The 17733-nt window shown below is 43.9% G+C and overlaps 2 protein-coding genes across 3 annotated transcripts in view; one reads left to right on the top strand and one right to left on the bottom strand.

Annotated features, from left to right (window-relative positions):
• The window catches only part of CLXN (calaxin), a 216990-nt gene extending 200853 nt beyond the window's left edge, over window positions 1–16137 (top strand). Inside the window, exon 6 of the mRNA XM_078663652.1 lies at window positions 15656–16137. Within this exon, the coding sequence (XP_078519778.1) occupies window positions 15656–15706 (51 nt within the window). The 3' untranslated portion in view covers window positions 15707–16137. The remainder of the gene's footprint in view (window positions 1–15655) is intronic.
• Window positions 15994–17733, bottom strand: part of RBM48 (RNA binding motif protein 48) — a 98385-nt gene continuing 96645 nt past the window's right edge. For both annotated transcript variants that reach the window (XM_078663651.1, XM_078663650.1), the window contains exon 5: window positions 15994–16258. In XM_078663651.1, coding sequence (XP_078519777.1) covers window positions 16181–16258 — 78 coding nt within the window. In that variant the 3' untranslated portion in view covers window positions 15994–16180. The remainder of the gene's footprint in view (window positions 16259–17733) is intronic.

Genomic DNA, 17733 nt, shown 5'->3' with positions numbered 1-17733 from the left:
ATAGAAAGAATACGTGAACCAACGAACTCTATCCACAAACAGCAATCATAGGGTCTGTCCAAGACGGCCATGGGTATCAATACAGTGGATACCGGAACAATATCCCGACGACACTACGGAATTTGAGTAAAACGGATAAGAACTGTTGAGTTAATAGAGTTAATTTCTTTAGTTATAAAATGGAAAAACAAGACGTCATTTGCATGTAAATACGAAGTGTGTGCACACAGGATGAATATAACGCTTTCTATGCCGATTGATCTGTGGTTATTGACATGAGAGCTATGTATACATACTATTTTCATAAATTGAAGTGTTGCAGCCGGCCCCAGGGTTGTAGGCTCTGCATTGTGTACTGCTTACAACTGCTAATAAACGTCTTTAAAAACAAAAATAAAAAAAATGACGTCATCCGAGTCGCCCACTATCACTGTGAGTCCCTCAGGAAATTCCCCCCCAGCCCTGTTATTAAGTCCATGAATGACTGGCTCAGAGGAGGAGGGTCGTAGACACTGAGAAATGTGAGGGGTTCCCCATATAGCGTGCCCATCACAGCTGTGTATCTGCCCTGCAGATCCACCCAGGACTTAGCATGCGGGAAGGCAATAAAATGTTTGATCAGGATACCTGTCCCCATTGATCCCTTCGTAAACCTGGAGTGAAATAGTTGTGCATAGCCAAACCTAACCAGACAAGGGACCTTGTTACCCATATGATATGTCTCCTGTGGGAACGGGACATCAACCCTTAACCTCTGAGCTTATTTCAGGACTGCACCCCTCTTGATTTCATCAAGCAAACCATTACACACTACTTGGAGCTGATCAGCTGTGACTCTGACTGGAGGCCCGCTAATGGTACATTAGGGTGGAAAAATAGATAAGGCAGGTGCTCAGCAGCCAGGACAGGGATGATGCAGAGCGGAGCTACAAAATATAAACAAGAACATCTCCCCAACACCCTGAACACCTTACTTCGAGAACAGGAAGTATCAGTTGCTGGGCATGCCACTGCCGGGTCCCAACACGGAAACATGGAAGGCCTGTTCTAATGATCCCCCATAACACCAGAGAGCCACCATCACTCTCTAAGCCACAGTGGTCCCCAACCCTCAAAAGTCAATACGATGTCCCCTCAACAGGAGTGTACACAACAAGGGGGGGCAAGTATACTGCTCCCAATATCGCATTTCATTAAAACCTTGTTCCGAATTAACTGGAGGCAATATCAGGAACCCTCTATCTCCCACGACATCAGATTGTAGGCATGGCAGCAGGTGTCGGAGGCACTAGGAGATCTGCCTACCTGGCTGGGTCCACCCGTTCAGGGCACCGGGGGCCTGATCCCGCAGAGAGGTCCTCCGGGAAGAGCAAGACCGGCTGTGTTGTTTCGCCAGGGTTCTGGAGGGTCGGATGGATCTTTCCCCCCGACATGAGTCAGAGTCTATTCGTGGAGGAGTATGCGGTTTAGGGTGAACTCTCTCAACAGTCCATTGGGAAACCTCCTCTAGAATCTCAAAAAAAGAGGGTTTGGAAGCGATCGATCACCTTTGGTTTAGCCGGATATATCAACATGTACAGGGATTGTCATTGTTGCTGCACCATCTTAGTATAGTCTTGAACGATCATGATAGTTTGGGAATGGAACTTGACTTTACTGTGGAGCCGGGCTTGTTTAAGGATTGATTGCCTATCCATGTATTTCAAATGTATCGCGATGACGGCCCAGGGCTGAGCCCCAGGCATCACACTAGAGCCCTGTGAGCATGCTCGACAACAAAACAAAGAGAAAAAGCCCAGGAGGCATCAGGGATCTGAGCCATTGATCCAAGAAGCCCTCTGGGGATGTCCCGTCACACCCCTCTGCCCTCTGGGAAGCCCACAAATCATACATTTTTATGGCAGGCCCTGCCGTCCATGTTCCCAACTCTCGCTGCCAATTCAGAGGTCAAAGTTGTGAGCCTGGTCATCGTCTGTTGAAGCGTATGGACAAAGTCCTCGACACCCGATGCCGGGTTTCTGTCTCTGTGATCCGCTCCTCGGCCTTCCGTAGGTCCTGACGCAGCAGTGACATTGGTTCCCACGACGCCAATCTTGGCATCCAGAAAGTTTCTGGATTGAGTGATAGGGACCAGAAGTGTGGCATTATCTGGGGTGAGTTAATTAGAAAAAGGGGGTCCCCTGCATAAGGATGGTTTGCCAAGAGCAAGAAAAAGCATTATAGCTAGAAAAGATGTCTTCAGCAAGAACTATTAGATATATATATATATATAAATGACGGGCATATGTTAATACAAACATGGACAAGATCCAGTATGTTTTATATTTAAAGTATCAAAAATATTTATTAGATGTACCATTTATAAGAAAGCTATAATATTCTTATGAGACTTCTCCATGCAACTGTTCAGAAATCCTCTTTTGTAATAGATCAAACAGAATTGCATATTAGAAGCACACAGTAGAGTACTTTGATATAAATACAGTCAATTGCACAGGTTCTCCATTAATCCTGATATTATTTGCGACTAAAACATGTTAATTCATAAATTATAATCAAACAATTAAGAACAATTAGACATAACATATCATGGCAGGCTTGAAGATGTACTTACTGTGGTGAGACCACCCTGCCCATCCATCCTGGTGGTCTGAATAGCAACCCCTGAGTATGCAAACTTATCTAGAGTGCTCTGACTACCCCCCGGAGGATCCTTATCTTTAGACATAGTTATGGCTGTAAAACACACAAGATGATGGACTGAATGATGCACATTGGCAAAACATTCACCCCCAGTCACAGATCTAGGTTTAATCCATCGTTATTGTGTGCATCACGCCACCCCAGTTCAGACATGGCCATATGCAAATCAGTCTTAACCCTGTGCCTCATGGGAACAGTCCAGCCCGAACTGCCAAGCCATGTCTTCCCTGGACTGGAATCAAGCATCCTAGGACTGGTTTCTGGCTATCAGCCGTCATCAGCCAGGATAGCTTGACTCCAGTGGCATAGTGAGCACGGGACTCCCGTCTGGGCATACCCTTCTAACATAGGGTGAACAGCAAAACACACAAGATGATGGACGGAATGTTGCACATTGTCAAAACATTCACCCGCAGTCACAGATCTGGGTTTAATCCATCGTTATTTTGCTCACCACGCCACCCCAGTTCAGACATGGCCATATGCAAATCAATCTTGACCCTGTGCCTCATAGGAACAGTCCAGCCCGAACTGCCAAGCCAAGTCTCCCCTGGACCAGAAACAAGCATCCTAGGACTGGTTTCTGGCTATCAGCCGTCATCAGCCAGGATAGCTTGACTCCAGTGGCGTAGTGAGCACGGGACCCACGCCTGGTCATACCCTTCCCACATAGGTATAACCCAGATCTCTGACTGGGGGTGAATGTTTTGCCATTGTGCAACATTCTGTCCATCATCTTGTGTGTTTTATAGTTATGGCTGTGGCATAAGTCGTGGAACCCAGGCTGCTCCAGAATGCGTCACCACCTCCGACATGCATGACCCACACCACAGTCCGATAAGTGGGGTGGCACGAACAGGCAGACCCCAGGGCCGCCCCCTAGCAGCCGGATCCTGCAGCATCTGCCAAGGCCACAGGAGGGAGGGAGGAAGAATGCACAAGGATGGGCCTCCAGGACAGTCTCTGAGCCCAACCTTACCTCAAGCACTAGTCTCTCGCAGGGAGCCCAGAAGAGCAGATCACCCAGAGAGGCAGCACCTCCTGCTGCCCCTCCACCCCTGAGGGAATCACAAAAAGAAGACAGCCCGTCAGCAGGCACCAGTTCAATGAAGGGACCAGGAAGCAGGCTCAATGGAAGAAAGGATGCCCTTTGTCCCTTGGCCTCTGAGGATGAGCTTTTGTGCTCAAGAGGTTATTGTCAAGAGACAGGTCTTCTTGTATGGAAGATTTTCTGATGCAAGCTTCTTTGAAGCAGTTCAGTATGCTAAAATGCGCATGGTTTCAACCTTTTATTGTCTGTCACAGGGACATGTTGGTATGCCAGTGGTAAGTCTGGTATATAGGGACACTCTGGCCTTTACTTGTTAAAGTAATCAGCGTAGTATGTCCTCACAGCTCTTCTGGTGTACATATTTATTATGGCGCTGAATTATTCAGGGCCTACGTTTTGTATTCTTTGGAATACATGTTCTTGTGGTTCATCCTCCATTTAAGTCCTCTTGAATATGTATTTTTTGGTGCAGGTTGTTTTCTTTTTCTGAGTGGACTGCATATCTGCATTTTTATTATATGTGCTTCACTTTTTGGAAAATTGTGCAAGTAAACTCAGACTTTATGTTGTATTCTTTGGAAGACATGAGTCAGTGGCCTTCTCTGTGGGAGGGTATAGGCAATTCATTTGTTCATTCATAGAACATGATGTGAGTAAACTGTATTTTATGCTGTGTTATAGGTAGTGTTGGAAATAATCTGATGGAGACTTCTAGCTGCAGTTTCCTTGCCTATTTTCGGTCATACTATTTATGGTTGGAGTTTTTAGGCTTTATAGGAAGCTCTTCTTGTTATTCAACAATGCTTTTTGCATCTGTCTGAAGGTTACATATTACCTGTCTTTTTGGGTATGTATCTACTTTCTTTGGGAAATCATGGCTGTTACTTCTTGGGGCAAACTTGTGATCAAAATGTGTTTCGTATCACAAGTGTTGTTGCATGCCCATGCTGCTAACAAGGATTCAATTGATATATTATTTCCTTTTAATGTTTCGTTTTTTCCTTATTTAATGTTTTGATACTGCACTAATAGGTGTGTTGCCTTTTGTTCTTTCACTTGTCTTGGAATTCTGAGCGTGCCCAAGGCTCGGTGTCATGTTCAGACTTTCGGACCATGACACTGGAGGCCATGCATGCCCAGGCTTTGTAGATACCGGTGGTACTGCAGTAAATGTGGGCCAACGAAGCTCTGAGTTGTCAGGCCACTCGGAGTCTGTTGTGACACAATTCTATATATATTATGTATCTGCCCAGGTGATACACCTCTGTGGCCAAAAATGTTACTACTGGCATAATGAATGAATATCAATATTAAATTCAAACCTATTAGTGCCATTTTAGTCTCTCTACAGTGCATTATATACATTCGAGTGGTCATTTTGTTCAAACAAATTTCTTTATGCCATGGAGGTATTATTGTTTATCGTTCTTTTGACTTCACTCAGCTTGGTAAAATGGAATGAGTTCTGAGAATCCTTCTGTGAATTTTATCAGGAATTTATTTTCTCCAAAATTTCTTTATTGTTGTAAAGAAGGCGGATTTCATGACTTTTGTTTGACACTCGGGCCATTTGGCCATCGAGTTTTCTTTCCTTTGTGGGATAGAGGATAATGTCTGATAACTGACAGATGGCTCTTTAAGAGTTTTTTCCACTTTTCCTTGAAGGGCCGATTCTCTCTGGCCTTTAGGGGTGCTTTTCATATATATGTTCTGTGACAGTGATCATGGATTCTATCAAAAGGCAATATCTTGTTCTGCTATTCCTACGTAAATTTTGGTTGGTTGTTAGTTATGATCGGCTGGCTCTCTTTGAGAACATTTGTAGGATTAGTTTGCAGACCCTCCTCCAGGGGGGTATAGCTGTGGTATTTAATTCAAAGGTTAAGGAATCTGCAGCTAGATTTCTCTATCAGATGTAAAAGTTACTTACCTTTGGTAACGTAATATCTGGTAGAGACACAGTTTAGCTGCAAATGTATTAACTCCCTGCCCATCCTCTCCACTCTGCAAATGACCTAAGAGGTTAGGGTTATACCCTTTTTCAGTACTGGTTTTATATACTGGTGATCACTATCTCAACTTTTGCTGGGACTCAACAAACCACTTGTCCTGGCCACATAGGTTTTGTTGAGAAGTTGCTATACTATTAATTTCCAAATGTGTGTGGTCAGTGGGGGTGTTTCCTCTCACACTGGATTTTACACGAATGGGCTATAATGATATATTTGTTCTCTCTTTGAAAGAATTTGTTTGGTGTCGTCAGACATTGTATTGGCACTTTTATTAGGTCACATATTGTTGTGATTCAACAAACAGCTTGGTGTTTTCTTTAGCTATTACCATGCCATTCATTACCATTGTAGAGTGGAAGGTTGTCTTCCCTTACATGAGGGTTATTCACCAAGGCACAGGGTTTCACATTGTCTTGTTTTATTAAATCTTTTGGGGTTTTCTTTGAAAACCACGTCTGGTATTCACATACCATTTGATGCGCAAAGGAGGGGGACTTATATGGCTCCAATGACTTCATGGCTGGAGTCGACGTAATCGCGGAGCTACACAACGCCGTCCCCTGGCACGCAGAGGTACTGCTGAAAAGAAAAATTTCCAGATCCAGACTGGCGCCTGGGGAAAATTCAAAAGTTAATGAATCTGCAGCTAGACTGTGTCTCTACCAGATATTACGTTAATGAAAGTAAGTAACTTTACATCAGGCCCAGCAAAGCTTCTCCAGGCATAGGGGGCTGAAGACGCTGCCTTGATCCTGAAAAGGGGGTAGTGTACTCCCCGTCAGCTCCCTGGCTGCGAGGCAGGCAGGGCCCCCAACGGAGCAGGTTGTGACGCCTCCGCACCAGCCCACGCCTCTGTAGCAGCCACGGCTCAGCTGGTGGGGAATGAAGTTCTCTGATGCCACAGCAATGCTGCATACACCAGTAGCGGTAAGTGGAGAGCACCAGGGTCCCAATGCGGGACAGGATCCTGAAGGATTTGCAGTGAGCGTGTAGATCCAGGAGTAAGCTGCAGCCGCCATGTTCGCCAGTAAAGCCACACCCCCAGGGTTCCTTCTTTTAAATTGATTCAAGGTTTCTTTGTTCTTCCTTCCCAATTTAATATAGGGCTCGAGAAATCCACTCGCCCGCTCGTGTTTGCAAGCCAGATTTAATTAGGACGAGCTTTTTTTTTTTATGTCCTACTCGCCTTTTCTGGCAAGTAGGAAAATAAACTGACTTTTGACCTCTGTCTCTGAAAGTAGAGGAAATGTGACAAGAGAGCAAGATTTAAAGGCATCTTTATTGCTCACAAAGTAAATGAGCAATAAAAATGTCTTTAAATCTTGTTAACTTGTCACATTTGCTTGCTTTCACAGACAGAGGTCAAGTGCATTTCAGTTAGGTTGAGTAGATTTTGTAGGTTACTAGACCTGCAGGTCTAGTAAATGTAAATCAATGGCAGCATTTGTAAAGCGCACAGCTACCTCCGACGGAGGTGTCCCGGCGCTGAGGGCCGTCGGGAAGATTAAGCAAACTATTGCCCAGAGTCACATGGTGCTGGGCTAACCTGCCACCGGAGCCGCGAACCCTGTGGTCCGGAGTCAGGCACCCTGGCAGCTGCGCCACACCTCTTCTAGTAAAAATTGAAAGATTTTTCGACCCCTCATTATTATGGAAGCTAAAATTTACGGTAGAGTCATGGCTTCTGGTCTGGAATTGGTTATCACAAAAATCCTTCAAACTTCACAACCTGGCTTTACTAAAGGTAGATTGGCCGGTGACAACATACATACCTTTTGCCACATAATTGAGAGAGGGGCCTTGTCTACTTCACCAGCAATGGCAATAGCACTGATGCTGAGAAGGCATTCGACAAAGTTACTTTGTTCTTCCTGAAAACATGACAGGTTCATTTAAAATGGCCATGTCACTGTATGCTGATTCTTGTGCATGCATTAAAATTAATGGTTCCCTTTCATCCCCTTTTTCACAACAAAGTACACACCAAGGATGTCCGTTGGCTCCTCTGTTATTTCTTATTGCTATAGATCCTCTTATCACCTTCTCAGTGATTCAACAGAGATTAAAGGATTTTTCTTTTGGAACGACTGCTTCAATACTATAGCTTATGCTGAAGATGTTCTGATCTTCTTGGAAGAGGATCATCTAGTGCTCTCTGCAATTAAGGATAGCGTCCAAACATATTAGTCTTTCTCTGGATACTTACTGCATAAAGACAAAATGGACATCCTCTTGCCTCAACCCTCATCGCACTACTTGCCATGGACCTCCTAGATCTCCTTCTAACTATTGTAGTTAAAGTCATTCTACTGAACTGGAAATCATTACCACCTAATTTCCTTACACAACTGCTGAGCCTGGGTTACCTACCTTTGGGGCTCTCTTTTTTGGTTGACTTAGGCAGCGCATGCTGTTTGTAGAATAGGGGCTTCATGCACCTCACATCTAGTTTGGTCAGTATGCTTAATAATTCCCGCCTTTTGGTCTTTCCGACCCTCCCATGAGACGGCCCCTGTTACATGGGAGCTTACTTTTTTTATTTTCGGTTCCTTTGGACACACTCTTTTTATTGTTTATCTCAGCACGTGTATTAGCACGGCACCCTCATGTTTCCCACGGCATTTGCATTTTGTTAAAATGGGGGCTTTTGTTTGTGTACGCGCGTTCACCCGATCCCGCATGCATGATAATGTGCTGCATGGCTAAATACTAAATGTGGGCTTATATTTGTGTATGCATGTTCACCCGATCCTGTGCACATAACAATGTACTGCATGGTTACATACTTATTTTCCACTCACACAAGCTCTTCCAGCGTGGCATGTCACGATTTTGAGGCTCATGCGGTGCCCGTTTTACAAGTGCTGCGCTTTAACTTGTTTTTCATTTTTTAATTACAGCTGAATTTCCTGAAAAATGGCGGCCTGCCACGCCACGCTTCTTAGGCTCTTGCGGTGCCTGTTTCACGAGTGCCACACTTTAACTACCTGTTAAATCTCTGACAACTTAGAAGGGCACCCAAGGGGGGGTCCTCTTGCATGCACCCATTCTAGCCCCACTGTGATTCGGGCGGTGGCACCTCCACTAAGCCTCTGGCAATTCACTGGAGTTGGGCTGCCATCTGATAATAAATGAAGCTAGGAACTCCCAAGCCTCTGTTGGCTCTGGGTAGATTTTTTCTTTTTCTTTAGAGTGCGCAACCCTGTGTCTCCCCGTATAAAGAGTCATATTTGCTAGAGTAATATATAGGTAGTTTATATGAAAGATTAGCAAAGAAATATATATCAATCTTGGTAACATCACCGTCTTTGTGAGTGCCCCTCTCCCCATCAACCCCATCAGTAGTTTTGACCAAAATCCCATATGACCGCAGAGTACTGTAGTTAATTACTCCACCAACGTTAGCTTCCATCAGATCTTTAGCATCATGAAATATTCATACAACCATATATTTGAAAAAGCAGTAGAGCAGACGCACATTTGTTGGCAGCTCAACCTCCTGTCATGCCTGACTGATGGAGAACATATTTTACTCGATTTTTGCATGAGGTTTTAAAGCTTACCAAATTAATCGAGCATCCTGACCGCATAGGGCAGTGTCCTGTTCACTCCGCCCAGATAAATCAGGACATCGTCTGCATATAATAATATGATGTGACCAGGACCATTGATGCGAATTCCCAGGGTGGTCTCCCTCCTTTGCGGAAATGGGTGGCTAATGATTGCATCCAACTAGCAAACAGCATGGGTGACAGGAGGCAAAGAGGTGGTCTGGCAGCTTGGTGGCTCCACAGGAGAAAAAAAATGACCCTCAAACTGGGAGAAAACTGTCAGGGACACTAGTTTTTGAGTGTTTTTAAAAAAAACACATCTTTGCTGAATGGCCAATAAAACATGACTGCCACTCAGCAAAGCTAGAGTGCCTTCACGCGGCTTCTCCTAAGTTACAGAGCTCTCCACTAGGAAGGTGGAGCTCTCTTATAATGGCAGTCATCTGTCGAGGACAGACAAGGTATCAGGCCGCCCCCACTCTCAATAATTTACAACAAGGGGTGGTGATGGACAGAGTCTCTGAATTAAGCAGAAATCTCTCACCCAGTCAAGAGATCAGGGCTAGATCCAACACCGTTTTTTAGCTCACTGCATCATCCCAGTTTCAGAACCTGGCTATATGCAAATTAGTCTGTTCCTGTCCCAGTGCATGATGGGAACAGGGCAAACCAAACTACAAAGCCAATTCTTACACTGGAAAGGAAACAAGCTACCGGGGACCGGTTTCTGGCATTTCAGCCTCTTCGGCCCGGCTTGCTTGAATCCTGATGGTGCAGTGAGCAAGGGACTCATGTCTGAGCATACCCTTCCACGCTTAGGGTGGACAAAATAATTTACAACAAGGGGTGGTGATGGACAGAGTCTCTGAATTAAGCAGAAATCTCTCACCCAGTCAAGAGATCAGGGCTAGATCCAACACCGTTTTTTAGCTCACTGCATCATCCCAGTTTCAGAACCTGGCTATATGCAAATTAGTCTGTTCCTGTCCCAGTGCATGATGGGAACAGGGCAAACCAAACTACAAAGCCAATTCTTACACTGGAAAGGAAACAAGCTACCGGGGACCGGTTTCTGGCATTTCAGCCTCTTCGGCCCAGCTTGCTTGAATCCTGATGGTGCAGTGAGCAAGGGACTCATGTCTGAGCATACCCTTCCACGCTTAGGGTGGACAAAATAATTTACAACAAGGGGTGGTGATGGACAGAGTCTCTGAATTAAGCAGAAATCTCTCACCCAGTCAAGAGATCAGGGCTAGATCCAACACCGTTTTTTAGCTCACTGCATCATCCCAGTTTCAGAACCTGGCTATATGCAAATTAGTCTGTTCCTGTCCCAGTGCATGATGGGAACAGGGCAAACCAAACTACAAAGCCAATTCTTACACTGGAAAGGAAACAAGCTACCGGGGACCGGTTTCTGGCATTTCAGCCTCTTCGGCCCGGCTTGCTTGAATCCTGATGGTGCAGTGAGCAAGGGACTCATGTCTGAGCATACCCTTCCACGCTTAGGGTGGACAAAATAATTTACAACAAGGGGTGGTGATGGACAGAGTCTCTGAATTAAGCAGAAATCTCTCACCCAGTCAAGAGATCAGGGCTAGATCCAACACCGTTTTTTAGCTCACTGCATCATCCCAGTTTCAGAACCTGGCTATATGCAAATTAGTCTGTTCCTGTCCCAGTGCATGATGGGAACAGGGCAAACCAAACTACAAAGCCAATTCTTACACTGGAAAGGAAACAAGCTACCGGGGACCGGTTTCTGGCATTTCAGCCTCTTCGGCCCGGCTTGCTTGAATCCTGATGGTGCAGTGAGCAAGGGACTCATGTCTGAGCATACCCTTCCACGCTTAGGGTGGACAAAATAATTTACAACAAGGGGTGGTGATGGACCCACTCTCAATAAGGCAGTAGGAGAAGATGGATGAGAACTGTCACATAAAAAAAAATTAAGCATTTCAGATGTAATAATTACAATTCAGTGCAGCAGGTTCCATAGGACCCAAATCACACAGGTATGAGTACTGCCAAGGGGCAATCACACAAGTTTACATTGCTGATCCCTCAAACTCATCCTCCCTATCCGAGTCATCATGCAATGCTTAATACTGCTCCACGCATTCACCCAGTTATGTTAGGGTTTCTTAAGGCTTTCCTCGAATTCATAGGCCTGCTGCTCAAGCATTGTTGCAGAAATCCATTCTCACTTAATGACTGCCAATTTTAACACATTTTAGATACAACAACCTATCTGGGGAAAAATGCACCATCACTGCAGATATAAACCATAAACAACCCAAGGAAGAGGCATTAGTGGAGTGGGCCACTGACGCATGGAGGGAGTAGAAGAGGTACTGGAATGATTGCAACATGATCAAGTTACCGTCAAAACAGAGTTTCAGGTTAGGGAATAATTAATAATTGGATTACATTATCAATTCTATAGAATATGGAGGTGAAAAAAGTCCAACCAGAAGGTCTACTAGCTAAAAACATACTTGTACTTCATGGGCTAGAAAAGCACAATGTGTGGAGTTGGCAATATTGCATTTTAAGTCAAGAAGTAGCCATTGCAAATATGCAGGCTACCTAATTCTGAACGAACATGGTGCTAAATATCACTCAGTGAGGCAGTAACAAATGAAGAATGAGGTAAGCAGAACTGAAGACTGTTGGCAGAACCTCCATAACAATGACATGTTCAGTATGCCTTGCCAGAGACTAAGCGCACAGCGGTTTGCACAAGTGCCGGGTCTAGCCACATCGTCCGTCTCTCACAAACACTGTTCTCTATCGTATGCACATTGCTGCCTATAAGAATTTTATAATGACCTGAGCTCCTGATGACTTTCCTAGGCTGGCCATCTCCCTGTTTTTAGAACATTTGCCTCTACTCCTTGCACTGATCCGCTCCAAAGTATACTGTCAGACTCCATCAGGCCAGCCTCCAAGCAAGAGAACTATTTCTATCCATTCTTATGTAACTGACTGTTCTATACTTAGGCCTGTGCCCCGTGAAATTTGCACACTGCTTTTAACACTTTTGCACAAAGCTGGTCTCATTGTATGCATTGCTTCCTGGTTCAAACACTTTTAATGTAGATCAGCTAACCCTTCTGTCCACCCCTTCAGACCTGTTCTTCATAGGGTCTGTGTTATGTGTCTTGTGTGCCTTGGGCCTACTGCTCTAACCCTATCCACAAAGGTCCACCTCGGTATGCTCTATTTGTTTTCTACTTACTAGGAAAGCAAGACCTATCTGAATCGCCTCCATTGGTACTTAGTGATGTTTTTTGTTATACGATTTTATCTGAATGCTGTACATTCCTATGCTTTTAAGGTCTCGCCTTCACAACGCGCATGCGTTGCAAAGGTAAAAAGACCTTTTCCCGTTGCTTTTCAGCCAAGCACGAGCAGGAGATTCACTCGCGGCAGCGCACGCCACCATCTGGCAGCAATTATCGCTCCCGCGAGTGAATCGCGCCCGCCCTCCACCTCTCCCCCCCGCCACGCGAGGCCCTCGTGTTTGTTGTTATATTTGTTATTGCTTTGCTCTGGCTTGATTTGAAGCGCTCCGATGCCTCTGGGTCGTGTCCGTGCTATATAAAACTTAAAAGCGCAAAAATAAATAAATACGCCTCTTTACCCTTCTAACACATACAGCAAACCACTGGTACAGAATCCCCTGCAACGCACGCACCTACTCATACTGCAGCCTTAAGCGTCAGTGTTATATAAACTGGTCACTATCATTTCCGGGGCGCTAGGGGCTGTCTCTTCTGGGAGGCTTGAGTTGAACACTTCCGGCGTGACTGAGGCGGCTGTCCTCGAGGCTATCCTTTCTCTTTCTAACCAATCAAGACCTCAACGGCTGATACAGGCCTCAACGGCTGATACAGGCCTCTCGGCACCTCCTTCTTCCTCTCCCAGTCTGATCACTATAGGTTAGCGTTAACATTAGATCTCCCTGCCTTCTGTTTTTCCTGTTGTGGTTTTAGAGTCAGAAGTAAAACAGAGGGAATCGGATTTTTATAGATCTCCTTAAAGAGACGGGAAGCAAGTGTCCAGGAAACTCGCGGCGCTGCACTTTGCAAAGACAGCGGGTTTCAGTGGTCTGCGATGGACGTGTACCTTTTTTTGTGACAATAGACATTTACCCGTACCTCCCTTTTGCTTTGTCCCTGGTAAAGGTCTCGGTCACTCACGAATGCGGTTCCACGTCCCATGCAATGGATCAATCGCTCACCCAGCATAGGTACTTGAGGTGGCAGTGATATCTCAAAGAGCCAAAAAACGTGAGGTGTATACAATACAATCTCGGCGCACCGTAGGAATAACATCTCGATGATACCAAGAAGCGTTTTTTATGGTGACTTGCATATTTAATCACCCACTCCGCTTTTGTTGCATGGTTTCATACGCTGACACTACGCCGCCGTTATTTGAAATTCTCTGCGGACACATTGTGGAAAATAATCAGCATGCTTGTCACACTGCGAGACAGTAGTTTCAAAAACTAGCCGTGCGCTGACCCTCAAAGTCGATATGCGGGGTATATCTTTGTTGTGTACTTTATATGAACTTATTTACAGACCGACTCTTTATAATTGTAGTGTTTCATAATGATTGCCTGTGTATCGTAAGTAGTGGTAGTGCATAATAATTTGAGTAACCATTGCCACCATCGGGATCTGACTGCTGAGAGGTGTTGGGCACCGACGTCTGCTGTCATCAAAGTGGTGGTTTAATTTCTATATGAGAACTTAAGGATCAATGGGTTATTGGTTACTTTTTTTTTTAAATATGCAGGTTGGTGGCAACATGCGTTACTCTTCCTTGCCACGTAGGATAAGAAAGTAGACTGTACAGTACATAGTCTGCGAAATACCCTCGCTGGGTCTTCGTAGACATAATATTTTCGGACATCACTGTCAATCACCCACAGCTACCGATGCCCACCGCTCCTGTCTTCTACAGGAAGCCGCCCGATTACACAACAAGCTGTTACCACCACTGAACCTCCGGTGAAACACAAGATGATATAATAGTACCCTTGGCATAGATACCATTAAGTAAAATACAACGCGCATGATCAATTAAACGCTTCCTATTAGTGGAGTTCATGTTTTATACCCTCTTTTTTTAACCTGAAACGCATAGGCATGTTCCTATGGTCATTGTGTTACCAATGCCTTTTTCATTTGTTTATTTTCAACAACTCTCTGGTAGCCCTCGCAACTGATGATTGTAAATAACCTTAAAAGTTTGGCTTCGTCTGGGTGCTTAACATTGCACCGTGTACTGCATATTTTACCATTTTTATTTTGTCTCGCTCTACTATGGTAAATTTAAACAAGCATTTGCAATGCAATAGGTTCTGGCATTCATATGTAATAATTGGCTAAGTAGCATGCCAAGTATTTGATACAAAGGTGGTCTGCAATAGGATTAGCATATTTTTAGGGTTGTAGTGAAAGCCTTCTAGTTTTAATAGCTATCGCTCTCATATTTTTACCTGCCATGTTTTAATAGTATGTTCTCATTTGCTATTATTTCGTCTCTGTAGTCCCTTTTCTGTTTCCACTGGGTGTACTGCCCCAGCTCTTTCCCTGCTTGCACACACGCCCTCGTACTTTGTCTGCTTGTGTGATCTGTCGGAACCAGCTAAGGAAACGTGGAGGAGGCGGTAGACTGCCCCTTGGTACAAGCCATGCTGGGTGCTGTAGCAGTGTAGTACAATAAAGCCACACAAGGCCAGTGTTCAGTTGCTATGGGACATACTTTAAAGCTGCTGAGTCAGCCTGCTGGTGCATTTACATTATGGAGGACCTGTCTGGAATATAGTACAGATCATGAACCCAATGGCGGAGATAATATCTCGGAGGTGGGGGTTACAAAAGGGTTACACACGAGATGCCTGCCTGTCTTATGATGGCTCCACTTCATCAGTAATGCATGTTATTTTTTTTTTAAATATTCACTACCCTGCAAAGAAGAGAAACAAACATTGCCGATTACAATGAAAATAGCTCCAACTCTGACAAATGCGAGACCTATTGCATTGCATTTTTAGTATTTGTTAAGCACGACCACTCACCCGTGAGGATCTCAAGGTGCCTTGGGGGGGGGGGGGGGGGGTGAACCTGCAGGTTTGCACAGGTTTCTGTTAAATTTATTGTATGGGTAATACAAATCTTTGACTAGGACTATTCTAGTTTTCAAATGTGTTTGGCAGTTTCTGTTTCAACAGTATTTACCATGCTCCCTTTGCATCTTTTTAACAGTTGATGCATGTTTGTAAGACTTCTAAAATAACAATGATCTCCCTTCTCTTTCAGAACATCATGGCATTTGAAAGGCAAGCCTTTGCAGACGTAAACGAAGTGTAGGAGAATTTGCTAATCACTGTAGAAAATCAGGTTTCTGCACGATTTGGCGTTGTAGTAAATACCTCAAGCATCTGTGCAAACATATCTCTGTTCATTACGTTTTGGATAGTTCCTAGATACTACGATTCACTAGAATAATCAAATATGAAACATTGTTAATGTTAATTTGTGATGGCAATAATAGTTGCTTTTTAAAGCCAAATTTGATGTTTTGTAGATGGCACGAAATGCCCATTCATACTTGTACTGTAAAACACAGGTTTAACAGAAAAAAATGTATGCAAAAGTGAAAAAAGAACATAATTTATTGACTTATAGGACCGTTTTGCCTTTCATTTCATCAATAATGGATCATGTGTACAGTATTCCGTTTATACAATCATGCACACTATGATAAAACGAGTTTCAAATAAATGGCTCAATACATTGTATTACAGGTTTGTTTTATGTTTGTGTGAAGACTGGACAATGTACTTATATTCTTCTTCTTGGTTTCACTGGATGGTCTTCTTTTTGTTTTACCTCTGTGTTCTGAACGGCCATAGATGAAACCTATTAAAAAAAAATGCAACATATGCTAAATGTCCGCAAGTGTTCTGCAAACACATACACTGACTGATATATTTTTCTTCCATACGTTCATATAGTTAAGAGAATCTCTGAATTTGCTGCGATTCTACAAATTATATATATATATATATATATATAAATATACACACACACACACACACACACACACACACACACACACACACACACACACACACACACACACACTTTCTAACTGGCTTGGCTGCAACAACGGACCTTGAGTCTACATTCCGAAGAGTTTAAGGAAACTCAGTCAAAATATGGATTGGTTGTAATTAACCCACATTTTACTGTCATTCTTGTTTTCTGGTAAGCAAGAAAATGAGATAAGTTTTGCTTTTCACATTATAACTAGCATTTGTGAATTGAACTATCCCCAGGGATTGTGGTGAAATTGGACAGACTTCACCACTGATAGTATTACAATTCCTCAATCGACTTAATAAACTATTTTTTTTGTGGTAGCTTGACTACTTGGTTTCCAATAAACACTTGACTGCTAGAAGCTTGAGGTGTCTCTCCCCAAGCACAGAGCCCTTTTTTGGTGTGTGGGGAAGTCTGCAAATAAGCCTTCAAAAATGTTTCCCTACAAAGATATCCAGTCATCAAAGTTTGTTATTTACGCTTAAGGAGCCAAAGAAGAAAATAGTCATCATTTTTTTATTTCTTTTAAACATAGGGAAAGAGTGTAGTGCAAGAAAGTGTGTTTTTTTTTTAGGTTGACCCTGGGCAGTGAATGAGCTGCGAGCCGTGCTGTACTGGAGCATGTACTTGAAGCCCCGGCCACTCTCCGCCCATATTGGTCACTGGCTTGTGTCATTGTCCTTCCTGAATGCTGGCTTCTGATTCGTTATTAGGCTTGTTAGTCCCTTCTTAGTGCCGCCTTGTCTTCATTTTTAACCTCCCATGAAGACTGGTCCTTTAACCCCTTCTATGCTGATGACGAGCTCAGCTCGTCATCAGCGTTACCTGCCGTGTGCTGATGACGAGCTGAGCTTGTTATGTATCGCTGTAATTTTTAAAATGCCGCATACAGCGGGAAAAGCCGCCGCACGCATGCGGTTAATTCGGTCGTTACACGGTATGTCTTCTTTAGTCTGTAAGCACTATTTTCTTTCATTAGTTTCTCTAACTGCAGGAGGGTCTCTTGTGAACAGTTGTGACCACCTGTTGTTTATTTAACTTGTAGCAATCAGGGAGCTCATCAGGGGCCACGGTAGACAGAAGGGGGCAACTCAGCGATGCCTTCAAGCAGTTGGAATGCAATAGGTCTCGCATTTAGGAGATTTTAAGCTATTGGCATTGTAAATGACAATGCCTTTTATTTATGTTTTAAAAACCAAAACATAAATAAAAGGCATTGTCATTTACAATGCCAATATCTCAAACCCGCATAAATACAAGACCTATTGCATTGCAGATGCGTGTCTAAAAAT

The sequence above is a fragment of the Lissotriton helveticus genome, chromosome 10 (assembly GCF_964261635.1).
Source record: "Lissotriton helveticus chromosome 10, aLisHel1.1, whole genome shotgun sequence".
Lineage (NCBI taxonomy): Eukaryota > Metazoa > Chordata > Amphibia > Caudata > Salamandridae > Lissotriton > Lissotriton helveticus.
The sequence above is the reverse complement of the archived record's forward strand: the minus strand, read 5'-3'. Positions and strand labels throughout refer to the sequence as shown.